The sequence below is a fragment of the Eleginops maclovinus genome, chromosome 15 (assembly GCF_036324505.1).
Source record: "Eleginops maclovinus isolate JMC-PN-2008 ecotype Puerto Natales chromosome 15, JC_Emac_rtc_rv5, whole genome shotgun sequence".
Classification (NCBI taxonomy): Eukaryota; Metazoa; Chordata; class Actinopteri; order Perciformes; family Eleginopidae; genus Eleginops; species Eleginops maclovinus.
The window spans coordinates 11,887,218-11,903,149 of record NC_086363.1 but is presented as its reverse complement, the minus strand read 5'-3'; the positions used below and the strand labels follow the sequence as shown (position 1 = coordinate 11,903,149).

General features: G+C 39.0%; 1 protein-coding gene across 2 annotated transcripts in view; it reads left to right on the top strand.

Annotated features, from left to right (window-relative positions):
* nkain2 (sodium/potassium transporting ATPase interacting 2) overlaps window positions 1–15,932 on the top strand; it is an 80,081-nt gene that overhangs the window by 56,115 nt on the left and 8,034 nt on the right. For both annotated transcript variants that reach the window (XM_063901786.1, XM_063901787.1), the window contains exon 5: window positions 9,379–9,439. In XM_063901786.1, the coding sequence (XP_063757856.1) occupies window positions 9,379–9,439 (61 nt within the window). The remainder of the gene's footprint in view (window positions 1–9,378; window positions 9,440–15,932) is intronic.

Below are 15,932 nucleotides of genomic sequence, written 5' to 3'. Positions count from 1 at the left end.
ACAAACAGGCGCTTCAGTGTGACTGCATGCATCATTATACCAACAGAAAGACAGAAAAAGAGTTTGGGAGTTTCAGCGTTTCTTTTTTATTTTCCACGTCTTCCTCACTCACTTGGCATGACTGTCTCTCTCACCCACTCTGCTCATGCACTTTCTGTCAATCGATAGCGGTACTTATAGTGTGGCTGAGTGCCAAGGCACCGCACAGCTGTACCACTGTCTCGCTGTAATTGGTGTGTGGAAACACTGTCATGCTCCATGAGCACACTCTCAACACTGTGGCTGGTTCACTGGCTGACTGGCTGGCTGGTTTACTGTAATTGGTGGAAACACTGTCAGGGTCTTTAATAGCAGACGTTGAACCGGTGGACTGGATGACTAAGTGCGGGGTTAGGGTTGGGTTCGGTTGCTCTCTTCTTTGCCTGTTTACTGGTTAGCTGATTGTTAGCAGTGTAAAGGGACATTTGTTACAGGTGAGTCCAATGTTGTCTGGAAGTCAAGGCACTTTTGATGGATATGAAAAAACCATGTCCATTAAAGGACAGTGTGGGATTCGGAAAAAGCCACTGTGGCATTTCAGCTGTCAAGGTCTTCAACAGAGCTTGTTTTTGTTTGGGAATTATTCCCAGTGTCACCATCCAGTTACAGGTTTATCTGTTAGAGAAATTAAAGTTTGGCTCACGCTAAATCTTTTAAAGTTGTTAGCACTTTCATCGTTTGGTCTTCAAATTGTCATAAATAACGTCCAATTCCGTATTCTTGAAATGTCCAAAATCTTTCTTTTTGTTTGTTCAAAACCCAAACTTATACACTATAATATTCTAAAGATTTGAAATTCCCTGCCATTTTTGCGTTAACAATATCTTAACCATTATTCAAACAGAAATACCAAGTATTTTGCTGTCGATCGATTGAGTAGTCCATAGATCGTCGTATCTTTTATGTTATTCCATATTTCTACATGAGATAAGAACGTGAGCTCATAAAGAAATGTAGACAAATTTACTGACAAGCTAATTAGTTTGCTCCCTGACTGTTACAGCAAATGACTGATAAGTTTTCCAAACTGCAAATCACAAAGGGATTTCTTTACACTTTGGTGCACAGTATGAAGATAGGAACTGAAGAAGAGCATGGGGCTTCTCCAGGGAGATTCAGAGAGTTGTTTTTTTTCCTTTTAGCCTCCTTCTACCTTATCTAATAGCATGGGCTGATCATTAAATTACATTTTGCAACAAAGAACGACTAAGATTAGGCTTCCTGCTGGCTCAGTTGTCCAGAGTGCATGCTTTTAAGTAATTTCAGTGATTAGCATAATTCAACTTGAGTGGAGAAACTAATCAGTGAAATCACCTACTGTTGTTTTTGATTGGAAAGGCAGCCTCCATACACTCAGCATCCCACTGCACACACAGTTGCAAAAGCCTTGTAAATCCTGTGTGTTCATGTGATGAAGAATATCATCATCTGTGCTGCTTGTTTGCATGTTATACCGGTTAGCCACACGGAGAGAATGAGCACAAATTGCATCCACTTTAGCTTAACTGCTCAACAGAATTGGTAGGCAATGATGTTTTGCTCCAAATTGGCTCATCTCCTTGACATTTTGTGGGAGTGAAAGTTAAAAATGATATTATATAATATACAGTTTTCTTAAAATGGCCCATAACCAACAAGCAATATAAGCTTTTAGGACCATTAGGCCATTTTGCTGTCCGTGCAAACCTTTCAAAGTAGTTGCACATATATTTTAAAACCAAATATATGCATGATGCAAACAGAACAAGCAAGTAGCAATGCCAACACATATTGCTTTTTCTGGGTCACCGAAGAGACAAGACTGAGTCAACAGCCATGGTATAGCTCTTTGAGGCTCTGACTAGGGAGGGGAATTGATACAGTCTTATTGATATAATGGTCATGATAGATGCTGTTTATCAGTGCAATTCTTTATTGATTCTGTTATTGATTTCTGATCACGTTTCTGTGTGGCCTATACAAGTTTTCAGCATCACATAGCTGTATTATTAGAGTCCGAACACAGTGTAGAATGACCTGATTGAAAATTAATGAATTGATTACACCGTATCCTGGCGGGAACATTGATGCCTGTAGCAAATTTAATGCCAATCCAACAAAAAATATTTCAATCAAACTACATATTTCAATCTCATGGAGGCACAAAAGAGATCCTTAAAATACATTATCGAGGGACCTTGACCTTTGAAAAAAACAAAAACTGGCATCCATCAAGAATCTTTTGAGATATTTCAGTCTTGTCCAAGGTGGTGAACTGAGTGACCAACATCAGCCTGTCTTTATGCATCGTGGGATAAAACATAGTCAATATTTAATCATGAGATTGCTTACAACACGTAACAAAAGTCTCAAAAGCAAGGACAATATCACCTAAAAGTGACCCATTTATAGAGGTTTAAAGACATTCAGCAGCCATCCTTTATTTGTCCTTTCATAATGGTCAATAAGATGGCACTGTTTTCATTACCACAACCAAAGCACATACTCTGCATCATTGAAATATTAGACATGTGCTGAAGGTATAAGACAAATATATTTGACACAGTTTATAGGCGTCCTTGTTCATCATTGGGTACAACAGTTGAGTCATTAGCATATGAAGCTATACTTTAGTTTTCATTGACTACACACAGACAATGATGTCATGTTAGAAAAAAATGATATTAGTGGAAGCAGCACTGGGACCACATAGCATAGTTGTTATTCAAAGATCAGGGAAAAGAAAGAGCAATGCATGAGAATTGAACCAGTCATCCAAGGCAGTCGCTGAGCTCTACCGCACTAATCCCACATTTGATGAATAAGTTACACTTCCCCTTTTGCCTGTTTTTTTCCCAGTTTAAGACAGGTAAGAACTAATTTATTGAATTAAAGGAATGATAAATTACACCTCTGAAGTTCAAGGGTGAGCTAGGTTAATACTGTATTTTATCATCATTGTGATTCATTTGTGTTGTTGTAAATGATGTGCTGTTTCTCAACGGCATCAAACTGTAGAACAAAAGTAAGATGCAAGTTATTAGATAGAAGTTTAGTAGTTAGTAGTTTGATTTTAAGTGGGCATCTCCAGCATTCAACAAATGTAATCCAATGAGGAATAATCTATCAAATACAATTAGGATTACAACACAGGCAGACACACCACTGTACATTTAAGATTCCTCATAAACATTGTGAAAGGTTTGGGGCGTAAGGCGCAGGGAATGGGAAATAATTCATTTTCGTTCTGAATTTCTTCATAATCTTCTGAAATGTTGGTCACAAGTCAACCCGTGGGCTGATTCAGTTTTACTAACCTTGAAGGGGTCGATGCAGTGGCGTCAGCACTTTCCACTGAGACTGTTTTGGCAAAATGCATCCTCGACTACCTCAGTGGAGGGCAAACTGCGTCACCAGGTAACTGACCTATAAGTGCCTTCTAGGGCTGTGCATCTTCACTGGTCTCACGATTCGATTCAATTACGATTATCCTGTCAACGATTCGATTCGATATCTCGATGCATCGCGATTTTCTATATTACTGCACATGGCTTCTTTTTCTTCAATACAAGCAGTCGGATAAATATGAACTTTTTAGAAAGTGCTTCAGAAATCAATAACATAAATGTCTTCACATTAAATTATAAACCAAACGAAATAGATTGAATAGGTCTAGCCTCCCGAAGTGTGAAATTGTTATATCCTCAAAAAACAAACTAACACTTTATTTACAACAGCATACTGAAACAAAAGCACTGCATGTGGGTGCACACTTACATTCTCTGTTTTACTGTTACATAAATCCCATGAATTGATGAGATTAAGTTAGACTCATCATATCTCAATCAGAGATCAACATTTGTTTAAGGGAATAATAAGGGTTTTTTCTTGTTGTTGTTTTTTTTAGATCAAGCACTTTTTAAGTATTTATAATTTGAATTCAGCAATACTTTAATAGTCTGAAAGCCAAGACTTTAAAAACTCACTGTTACGGACCCTGCACAAACGTTATTGTCCGGCGGAAAATGAAGAAGCAACGTTACTACGCTATAATCGATTATGTCCTGTCACTGCATCGATGCAGAATCGTTCACGTCCGCATCGCGATGCATCGTTGAAACGATTAATTTCAACGCACCTAGTGCCTTCCCCATGGCATCTGTCCTCGCTTCTCTGACGGGTTTCCTCCCACGATGCTCCCCCTTAATTTTTGCGTAATGCAGAATCCCTTTCTTATTGAAAACCAGCTGTTTGAAATTAAACTAGTTCTTGCTTAGGGAACATTTAGGACTTGGGGGACTGATCTGTTGTTCTGGCTCTTCGAATATAAACTGATCTTATAAACGCCATGGTCTCACTCTATGGGAATTCAATCCCCAGATGAAAATGACTGGTTTTTATCAAAATATCTCAACGACTGTTTAATGGATTTAGTTTAAATCACACATTCATGTTCCCCTGAAGATGAATCACTTGAGTCTTTATATATAAATGTAAGGCCATCATCAGCTCATATTGGACAATTTAAAATGGTGTATGACATAATAGCTGCAAACCTTAACTAACTCACTGAAAAGTATGTTTAAAAAGAATTGAAAATACATTGTGAACTGGAGGCTGCACCTGCAATGCAGGAAGCCCACTCTGGAGTCATTATCTTTGCAAACTTGCTCAGAACATTCTGTTCTAGCCTTGAAGGGAAACAAATATTAGAGTAAACTTTTCAGATATTCGAGAAAACGTATGCTTGACAGTTTATCAACCATACCGTTACACTTTCCTGCCGTAGAATCATGCCAGTAGCTTTTTGCTGACTCACTGTTGCCTAACTAACTGTGTTGTTTATCATGCACCTGCTGCACAGTATTTTTAAGAAATGGGATAAAGACTGCCGCTATGCCTCCTGGGAAACTGTGCGTCACTGTGCACATAAAAGCCCATTAAAATAGTTATTCTCTGAATGAGCTCTGTGAGGTGAAGTGGTGAGGCTGTACAGGTTATTGCATGTCAGACTGAACAGGGTAGGGATCCTGTCCGTGCTGAAGCGGCGCTATTTCCATTTCCACTCATCCCACCCAGCACCTTCAGTATTGCCGCGGTAACTAAGTAACACTAATCCAAAGACCAAATGAAAAAAGAACCTGTATCCGAGCACAAAATTGGGAACAGCTCAGTTTAATTCAGCCTATTTGAATACAGACAGAAGCTGCAAACCAGGCAAGAAATGTTTACAACAACAGAGAGGAACAGGGAAGAAACTAAAATACACTTTATGCTGACACTGTGGTCCATTACCATTATAAACTGTTGTAATTTAAATCAAAAATAGCTTGAAACTAGCACAAGATCAGAATGTCTTCTGAAAGAAGTTGAAGTGGGGATACAAAATTTCCGAAAGACGTTGAAATGGCCGTGAAAATTGGTAGAGAGAACTTTAACTAAGTGCTGACTCGAGTTTAATTTAACTCATTATAAGTGTGGAATGAAGTAGAGCAGGGGTGTCCAAACTTTTCTCACTGAGGGCCACATACAGAAAAACATACAAAGGGCTGGGCCCCTCACTAGAAGGTGAGGTACAGCACATTTCCTTATACTGTAAGTTAAGTTATAAGTTAGCAAAATCAATCAGATGTATAGGTAAATGATGCTTGCTTTGAGAAAAAATCACAGCTCTTCGTAGGGTTTCATTTATTTTGTTACAAAAAGTATTGGCAGCTCCTTCCTTAACAGAAGCCTCAGATTGCATCTCAATCTTGATTCACAGCCCTTTGTAAAGGGCGGACAGTAAGGAGAAATATGAAAGGTCTATTTCAAGCTTGTTTTGCAAATAAGTTATTAGGCTTTTTTTTATCAACTAAGATTTGTTAGAGAATGTTTTGAAATTGAATTGACTGTATTTATTTGAAAATTGGGCTTATTAACACATCAATACTACTGTGTTATATATGTTTCATTTATATTTAACAAACACAATATAAGAAAAGCACAAGTTTCATGTGTGGGCCATATTCCATTAAACTTTTAGAATTTGCTGAGGGCCAATTCAAAATCGACACTAGGCCGCAGTTGGCCCCCGGGCCATAGTTTGGACACCCCTGAAGTAGAGTGGAGATGAAGATTCAGATCGTTTCCAAGGACTTCAAGTAACTGACATCATAAAAGTGTGATACATTTTAGATTTCCAGTTGAAGAACGTTATAAAGGGTGAAAAATGTAAACAATTACGCAATTGAGATTTAGTGATCTTGTAATATTATTAGGTAATCATTTTATTCCAAGAGCTAAAGTCTTCCCAAACATAACTCTTCACTACCTCATATTTTTATATTTCTCTCTGTGGCAATATAATAATCTAAATGCTGTGACCTCCGATGCACGACTCACTGTCAGTAAAGTATTATAGATTAGAAAATAAATGAATAAAGCTACCTTCGAGGTCAGAGTACAGCGCTGTGGGCTAAGAGTTATGGACGGTGGTTTAGATTTTCCTGGTAATATCAACATCTGTTGTGGGGGATTTTATTATGTACTTTAGATATAAAATATTTATCCCTGCAGAACTCAAAATGATAGATGCATCAGGAAAAGTCTGAATATAACTGCAGGCACCGAACCTTCTCAGACCCAGAAACAAACGAGATAAGGAACACACACACGTCTCAAACCCATAGCTAATATCGGTGCATCTTATTTGGGCATCGCCAGAAGATCAAATCATTGTAAACAGGATATTATGTTTACATACAGCAACACCAAAACAGAATACTTGAGCACCCAGAATATTAACAGGATATTGATGTGCAGGGAAATGCACTCTGTCACAGCTGATCAAACGCTCTCTATCGCAGGGCGGCATGGCTTTCTGCACTCTGTTCAGCGGTACTAACAAATCTGCACCCCAAAGTCATTTTCAGAGGCAATGAGCCTGCAGAAGACAAAACGGGCTCAGCTTTGACTGCATTTGCAAGACAGTTCCTGAATGTCTTTCAAACAAGATTCTGACTTTGTGTCCTTTAATTGAATATTAATATCATTCTGGCTGGAGTGGAAGCGGACAGAGGAGGCTACTTGAGGTCATCTTAATTTTTCAAATTAATGGCAAGGCAAGTTTATTTAAATAGCACCTTTCAACACAAGGCAAATTAGCGTGCTTTACAAAAATGAAAGACATGAAGAGCATTAAGGCAAAAAGAAAAGTCTTCATCCTGGATTTATAAGTAGTAAGAGTTGCAGCGGACCTGCAGGTTTCTGATAGTTTGTTCTAGATATTTGGATCATAATAACTGAACGCAGCTTCTCCATGTTTCTGACTCTGGGACAGAAAGCAGACCCGTCCCAGAAGACCTGAGAGTTCTGGATGGTTCATAATTTAGCAGGTTGGGAAAGTACTTAGATCTTGTATTTCAGTAAAGGTAGAGTGTAGGAATACTCTGTTACAAGTAAAAGTGCTGCATTCAAAAGTATTGTCATCAAAATATAGAAGTACAAAGTAGCATTATATAGAAATACTCAAGTATTTCGCAGTATTTTGAAATCAATTCTTTGACAGACAGGAAGTCAGTGTTAACACCTCAGAACTGGAGTGATGTGATCCACTCTCTTAGTGTTAGTGAGGACTCGAGCAGCAGCGTTCTGAATAAGCTGCAGCTTTCTAATAGATGTTTTAGTGAGACCTGTATGACACCATTACAGTAGTCGAGTCTACTGAAGATAAAAGCATGGACAAGTTTTTCCAAGTCCTGCTGTGACATAAAGGTATGCTGCTAGCTTGCTGTTAGTGGCATTGAGACTTTGCAGCCAGTACAGTTTGAAATAGACTTTGACCTGTGGTAATTTTTTCAAAAGCATTGCTGATAAATAAAAGCCTCCTGTGTTATCCACATTGATTTTCTCATCACTGCTGATCCCCATGCTGACACTGGCAGCATCGTCTATTTCCAGTATATGCCTCAGATCTAAGTACAGTCATCACCCACTGAGAAAAACACTGTATTTATATGAGTCATGTACTCGTCTGGAACAGGGTGAGATATAAGGAGGTGAATTAAAGAATTTGAAAGAAGGAAGCTGAGATACTGGAGGAAAATAAAAAAGGAACAGAAGCAGGAAGCAAAAAAAGGAGAGAGGAGAGAGGTGCTTTGGGAGCTGAACATTATTTAGACTAAATGAGGTCAAGACCTTGAGATATACCCTGAATCTTAAATGTAGTTGCTCACATTAGCAGCTCAGTGTGTGTGTGTGCGTGTGCTGGCATGTGTCCATGCAGTCAATAGAATACCAACCAGGTCAATGTCATTTTACTTAAATCCTCCTTTGAACAATATTGCCTCTTTATTCCAGGTAATGCATTAGTTTAATGCCTCATACAAACACATTTACACATCATTCACTTTCGACCTGCGTCTTCATCTCGTACAACTGGCACTTCTCTCTCTGCCTCTCCTTCCTCCTCCATTGTTGCGGGGTAATCAGGTCACTCAAAAGCCGACCTTACATTGACCGCTCCTTCCTGCATCAGGTCACCTCCTACACGTCACCTTGGGAACAGACAGCCAATGGCAGAGCAGATCATAGAGCAAAGGTGTGCTGCTAGTGCGGACTGCTATATCACTGTCTAAACACAGACACATTTTAATCCTTTTTGGTAGCAACCGCAGCACACACACAGCACTGTAGCCCCTTTGCTGTTCACTCTGCAGCCGACATTGTTTTCAGGGTTGTGAATAGCTGAAAGAGGGAAAAACTATGTAAGGTAGCACCTCTGTGTTTAGTTACAAGTTGAGCAGAACAAAGCACTTTCAGAGTGGGTGGAAGAGAAGTTTTCATTATGACAAGAGCAACAAATAACAAAATATCTGCCTTGACATCAAACAACACCGAAGCAATAAAGGGTTCTGGAAATTCAATTTCAAAGATCGCAATCACGCTAATGTTCCCCCACTCAATGGAGACGTCGTGCCAATGTGTGTTTTTAAATTTGAAGATGTGTATGAAAACAGTGTCAGGTTAACCTTGAGCTTGTCATTGAGGATACCAGACAGTCACTGTGTGTGTGTGTGTGTGTGTGTGTGTGTGTGTGTGTGTGTGTGTGTGTGTGTGTGTGTGTGTGTGTGTGTGTGTGTGTGTGTGTGTGTGTGTGTGTGTGTGTGTGTGTGTGTGTGTGTGTGTGTGTGTGTGTGTGTGTGTGTGTGTGTGTGTGTCCATTGATTCAAGTGCTCTGTTTTTGAGGCTGTTCTGCTCCACTTACACCAACACCTGTTTTCCGTCTCTGTTCCAACAATTTGTTCGGTGTCGATGCGTTCACTGCTCTCACAAAAAAAATCACTCCTCCTCTGTTTCTGCTCCTCTCTTTGTTTCTAGTTGATGGGGTTTATCTACGCTTGCTATGTGGTCAAGCTCATTTCGGAAGAAGAGGATAGCTGTAAGTACACACACGCACCCAAACACATTTACACACCCTGCATGTCTTTACTCATACCACTGTAAAAGATACTGTTTCTGTGTCCTTTTTACTAGGTCTCGCCAATGTTTCTGTACTTGTTAAGCGTTTTATTCTGCACATTTTTAAAGTGATAATGGAAGCAGCTTCAACATCCAAGTTCTTTGTCATTTTTTTAAACCTAGCTCTTTTTTTTCAGATTGAAGCAGAAAAAAAGCTTGCGTCCCATTTCCCAGCTAATTAAGCTTACAAAAGCACAAAGAGTTGGATAAAAACACTGTTTCCAGCTTGTTCTAAAATGAGCACTTAAATACGCCCTTCATGGCTACACACATAACATTGTCCTATTAGTCAGTGTGGTGTAGGCATGAGAAAAGACAGACATTAAAAACAGAAACAATATTGTTATTTTATTTCAGTGTAAAGCTAGTTGGTCCTAGTATTGTGAGTATGATAAGGAATAGTGCACGATATTTCTTTCTCACAACACTTCTTTGCTTTATACATTACATTTTTGTTCATATTGTCTTGCTTTTTGACATTAAAGAGAAAAGGCTGGGGTTGTTGAGTGCTAGCGCGTGCAGCTCGCGTTAGAGCTGACAAACACTCTGCTTTATCTGCTGCTTAAACTCTTTGTATGTCAAGTATCACTCTTACTGCAGCCTCAAGTACTTGAAAATGCGTCAAAAATTTTAAGCTTCACAAACCTGCCGTCAGGTGTTTCCATCCAGAATTGGTTTCGATATCGTGGTCAAATATTACCTTCCTAATAAAAATGAATAAACAGGCTAAAGAATAATACCTAGCCACTGCATTAATGGTCTTTGCAACTTCAGACCTCAACCCGCCAGACCCATCATGAAACCCCATCTTGTACAGAGATCTATAGTATAACACCAATTTTTTAAAGAGAACGTTTTTTTTTTCAATATAAGGATATATGGAAATGAAATGTTATCCTTTGATAGTGTAATTCAAAACCTGCTGCACTGAAGCAGCAGGTTTGAATGAAGCCATCTCGGACTGAAGGGAGTTTACTGACACTTTCAAGTTGGAATTCAAAGTGAAAACCTGTAGCCTCCAGCTCATTCATTTACAGTGACACACAGAGAAAGAGACGAGAAGAGAGAGTGTGTGAAGGAGTGCTCGGTAGATTCATGCCCGATCAAAGTATTCTTTCATTCGACTTCTCTCCTACATACTCACCGCTTTGAACCATCCTCACCGAGCAACAGGCACAGGGGGAATCAAACGGGAGGGAAGGGAGGGAGGGAGGGAGGGAGGGAGAGACAAACGAATGTGTTTAATTATCTTCATTCCTTCATTCCTTCTTTTATCAATGCATCAAATCATCATTACAACAAGGTTCTTTGGGATCAATGAAACTTCTACAGTGAAAGAAGAAATTGACAGCCATTAAGACAGTATCAATGAATTTCATTTAAAGTGTAATACTAGTAACAAGTGGGGGAATGAGGCAAATCAACATGTTAATTCTGCGATTTAGTATTTTGAAGGCAGCGCGTTCCTTTGAGCATTAATTTAAATGAGCCCATTTACCTGAGGCAATCCGTTTAGTTATTCCATTAAAGAAGAGGCTTTGCGGAAGGATCTATACGCAGCCATGTCTTATTCAACACTGAATTGAGAGCAGTCTTTGTGAACACATAAATATTGATAGATGATAAATGCAGACTGAATCCATGGAAAGGATTCAAAGAGCTGAGAGTAGACACATTTCCAAATCAGATTGGGATTGACGAGGAAAATCATTTTCATTTGTTATAAAACTGTGGTTCAATGACTGGTACAAGACCTTTTTACTGTGAGGTCACAGATACATTTTAAATCATCAAAATGTTAACAAGTTAAAAGTCATGAAAGGTTTAATTTATCTCAAATTTATGGAGTATAATCAAGTTTCCGGGGTTATTTTTAGATGTTTTTCTGTAGCACTGCATTTTAATAAGCTTTGTGATGACAGGAAACCTAAAATGCCACTTGTTCCGTGTCTGAATAATTAATGTCTAACACTTATTATTTGGCCTTTTGCTTTACTGTTGTTTTTTGGCCCTTGGCTCTCCATGCTGCACATTTCTGCTTTATTTGCAGCCAGAGAGTGAGATCTTGTTAGAAATAAACTGCAATTTCAGATCAGAGGAGTGCGCGGTCTATCCATGCCAGAGTTCATGTGCTTAGTAACATGTAAAGTGCTGCTTGTTAAATCCTCCCTGTAGCAACTCAAATATCTGGCAGAAGCTTTAAAGTATAACCTTTATCATTAGTCTCTCGTTTTAAGAACAATTTTATCGATCAGCTTCTGTGTGAATGATGGCGAGCGACACAAACTAATCATTTACGGCTAAAGTTAGAACTGTTTTAATTTTTTCATATGAGACATTTTAACCTTGCTTTTCACACTTGTTCGGGAAGTATGATGCAACTAGAAGGCATCTCTGAGAGGACAGACCTCTGCCAAAGCCAAATATCCTGCAATATTGACTTGTAAAAATGATGTGTTTATCCAGCCTGTGATTTGGATCAGATCCAAATTTGAATATGGGTTCTTCCTTGGCCCATGCTCCACCCTTAATCCAAGTTTAATGAAAATAGAGCCAGTGTTTTTTTCTGTAATCCAAAGACAAACAAATCAAAACCATACCCTCCTTGGTGGAGAAAACAATGTACAATATTTCCATGTAGTTTGACATTTGAATGACACTATAGCAATGGTAGTTGTGTGGTCGTTTGCTAATGTTGCCACAACTGTCGTCACATCTAATCAAACCATTATGACACAGTCCTGAGCATATGTGAGTTTTAAGGCTTTAAAAACATCCCAGATTGTTTTTTCAAAATGTAGCTAGTCATAATAAGACATGAATGTGTAACGTTTTAAAGAAACACATCAAGTTTGTAGGGCTGTATATATATTTAAAGGTTTTTTACCACTATACATCAACAGCTATCCATCTATTGATCGACTTTGTGAGCTGCTTGTGCGGTTAAAAGTGTTTTGGGTGCTAAAGCCAAGCATGCATTGGGAAAGAGGCAGTGTACATCCCAAAGACAGGATGTCTACCACAGGGCTAACACAAGCAGACAAACACATTCACACCTACACAGGCGATCTTCAGGGTCATCTCAGTGTTATATATTTTGACTTTGGAGAGCTATGCTAGAGTACACAGCATGGAAAAGGGATGCTAACTACACACAGATGGGCAAAAATATTGTAAGCCACACCTGTCATTTTCCCACATCTTCTCAAGGAACAAATGTGGTTGAAATGAATGGTTTTCCGCCAATACAAGAAGATAATTCTCTTTAGTGTGATTTTTGCATTTGTAATCCTGTGTTTGCTGTGCCGTAAGTCTCTGACGCGGTTTCGGAAAAGCTCTGCACGATAATGCAGTGTGGGAGACCAGACAATAATCAGGGAGCTTTGTAGGGAAATGTGCCTTGGGTGGAAAAGCTAATACTCACTGAGGACCAATGAAGGTTTTGAGTTGCTGAGAAAGCTAATTACTCTGATAATTATTCTGTGTGTGTGTGAAGGAGATTGTGTGTGATAAAGTCTGTGTGTGTGTGGATGTGTGGATGTTGTGGTTGTATCAGTGTGTGGGACATGATTATAGTGATGTTTATCCGTCTCACTGCGCAATGAATGTGTCAGACAGATTCATGTCAAACATCTGACTGGAATCTATGTCTGATCACACTTTAAAGGGCCCTTTAATGCAGGTTCATATATTTTCAGGTTCATATTTGTATTTTGGGCCTCTACTGTGACATGTTTACATGCTTTAATGCTCAAAAAGGTCTTTATTTTTCTCATACTACCTGTGCTGCAGCGCCTCTTTTCACCCTCTGTCTGAAAGCCCAGTCTGCTCTGATGGGTTAGCTGGAGTTGTCCCACCTCTTAGCCTATCAGTTCAATGTGGTGGAGAGCAAGCCAATAGAAGCTTGAGTGTTACGTCGGGGTGTCACTATGTTACAGGGGTAAACAAAGGATTCCAATTAAGGCGTTTCAGGCAGGGGGTGGGATCGTGGGAGAGAACTTTGGGATTTGAGCCTTTGCAGCCATTTACATGCATGAAAACTAACATTACACACTACAGGAAGGGGAAACCCCCAAAAGCATAATAGGGCCCCTTTTTAAATGAGTGGAATCCTTTTAAAGTGAACACTCACATCTGGTAAAAAAAATAAGAAAATTAAACATAATCTCACTATCATTGTTAGTTTATGATGAAGTGAAATCAAAAGACATATTGTAGACATCTGACATGTGGTTTACCCTGATTAGCTATATGAAGCTTGAATAATAGACATTAACATAAAGGTTTTATGTTATATATTATTAACACATATAGAATTGGAGAGAGTTCATGTATTATACAGAAAATGTACAAGCCAACAGACCAAACTAAACTACTCTAATCCTAACTACTAAATGGCCTTACATTTTTATTTCATCAGTCTTAACTTTGGTTTAATATAGGTAAGATAAATAAATACAAAATCAGAACATCTGCTCTTTTATAGATCAGACTGCAGTTTTTTTTTTCTCCTTCGCTCGTTGTACAACCCCAGCATCTTTATGAATAATATCAGAATGTTTCAAATGAGCCAGTATTCAGCTTGATAGGCAGCGCACTGACGAGGTTAGAGGCTCCATTTCCTCTTGCGTTCGAAGGGTCGACCATGGCAGAAAGTCTGCTGAGACTATTCGACTGCAGCATGAATCAGCAGGAAACCCTTAGCGTTCACACTGGGCCATTCTGCCACAAAAAAAAGGATCCTCACAAAAGAAAGGAGCACATCTGGCTCAGGAAATGTCTCCTCTGCATTGTCTGACTGAACAAGCACAATGAGCACCGTGATCATAAAAAAAATATCACAGTATTGCAGCAGTCGAGGAAAACCGCTGATAGACAAAAAAGATCATCTGTTGTCCCGTCGTGTGGTGTAATCAGAATTTCACATGAATGCATTGAGAGGATTAAGTGAGAAGTGTGAAAAGATGTTGTGGCTGATGAATGATGAACATTTTTTACCCAATAGAATTACAAGAACAAGATAACTATGTAAGGACAGATAGATTGAAATTGATCAGCTTATTGGTCTGTTTCACTAAATGTTGGTTTCTTTATGAGCGTTTTTTTAAGTCCTGTTTTTTTTTGGTAAGAAATATAAGAAAAAATCTAATATACTTATCTTAAACCATTAATTAAAACTTACATTTTCTCGAGATCATTATAATTCCCTCTACACCTTCCTCTTAATTGCCTTCAGTTAGTTCAAAATGCAGCTAGCAGGCTGATCACTAGAACTAGCCATTGGTCTCCTCATTGGCCCTGCTCTTGCGTCCCTGCACACACACTGCCTGATTTTGCGTTGAGTTAGTTCAGACTTCTTTTCCTTTTTCTACTTCTCATCTGCTCCAATCCTCAAATATTGACCTGTTACGCCACTCCTGCTCCAAGACAAAAATGTATTGCTGGTTAGCTTAGCTTAGCATAGAGGCAGAACATAGGGGTAAACAATAATCATGACTCCGTTTGAAGGTGAAGGTCTGCCTTTGTCTGACATATTTATTTGGTCAAATCTGGTCAAAAACCAAAAGAATAAAACATTTCAATAGCGATGGGAGCTCCAAAAATGTGTGTTATTGAAAGCAGGTGAATACAGCTATATTAAAACAGACGGATTGTTTCTTTAACATTGAAGCATGTTCTATTAGAAACCCAAAATACGAGTAGGAACCTAAATAAAGGATGACGTTTTGTCCTTTACGGCCAGTTCATTTTTGCGCTGAAAGCCAAGAAATTAAAACATAACCACACCATAAATATTCATGTATTTTATTTATGGTGTTTTTATTAGAGGCATGCTAATTAGCGTGATTGCATAACTGTGTTTGGCTTCCTCATCAGGTCTGGTCTTACGTCCCTGCTTCTTACGGGCTTAAGGCGTACTTACAGCTACTTTCATCTCTACTGTGACAGCCAAATACCACATTGTACTTGATGCTAGGAAACCTCACTCAATAAATAAGAAAGTGCGCTTCTGATCAAGGCAAGGAAGTACCCTTTTATGAGCTGTACAACATGAAAGCAAAAAAATATATATATTATGCATTCTCTCTCTTCAAAAGTCCAGGCGCTCTGCCTGAGTCTGAGGGAAGCAACCACCTGCTGGCAACCGCTCAGCCCGAGAAACTGGCGAGCCATCCTAGATAATTTAAGAGTTAAGAGTATTCTCAAGGCATAAATATACCACTGCATACGTCCTCCTCAAAAAAGAATTACATTTGAGTCACATTGTGGTACAGTTGAAGCCAGATTTTTGCTTTGAATCATTTAATGCCAAAATCTGCGATTATCTTCAGAGCAGCAGCGTTAGAGGTGGTGTTTTCTGGTACAAAATGTACTGTTGAGACGTCTGTTGGTGTAGGAGGCCCGATGCAATG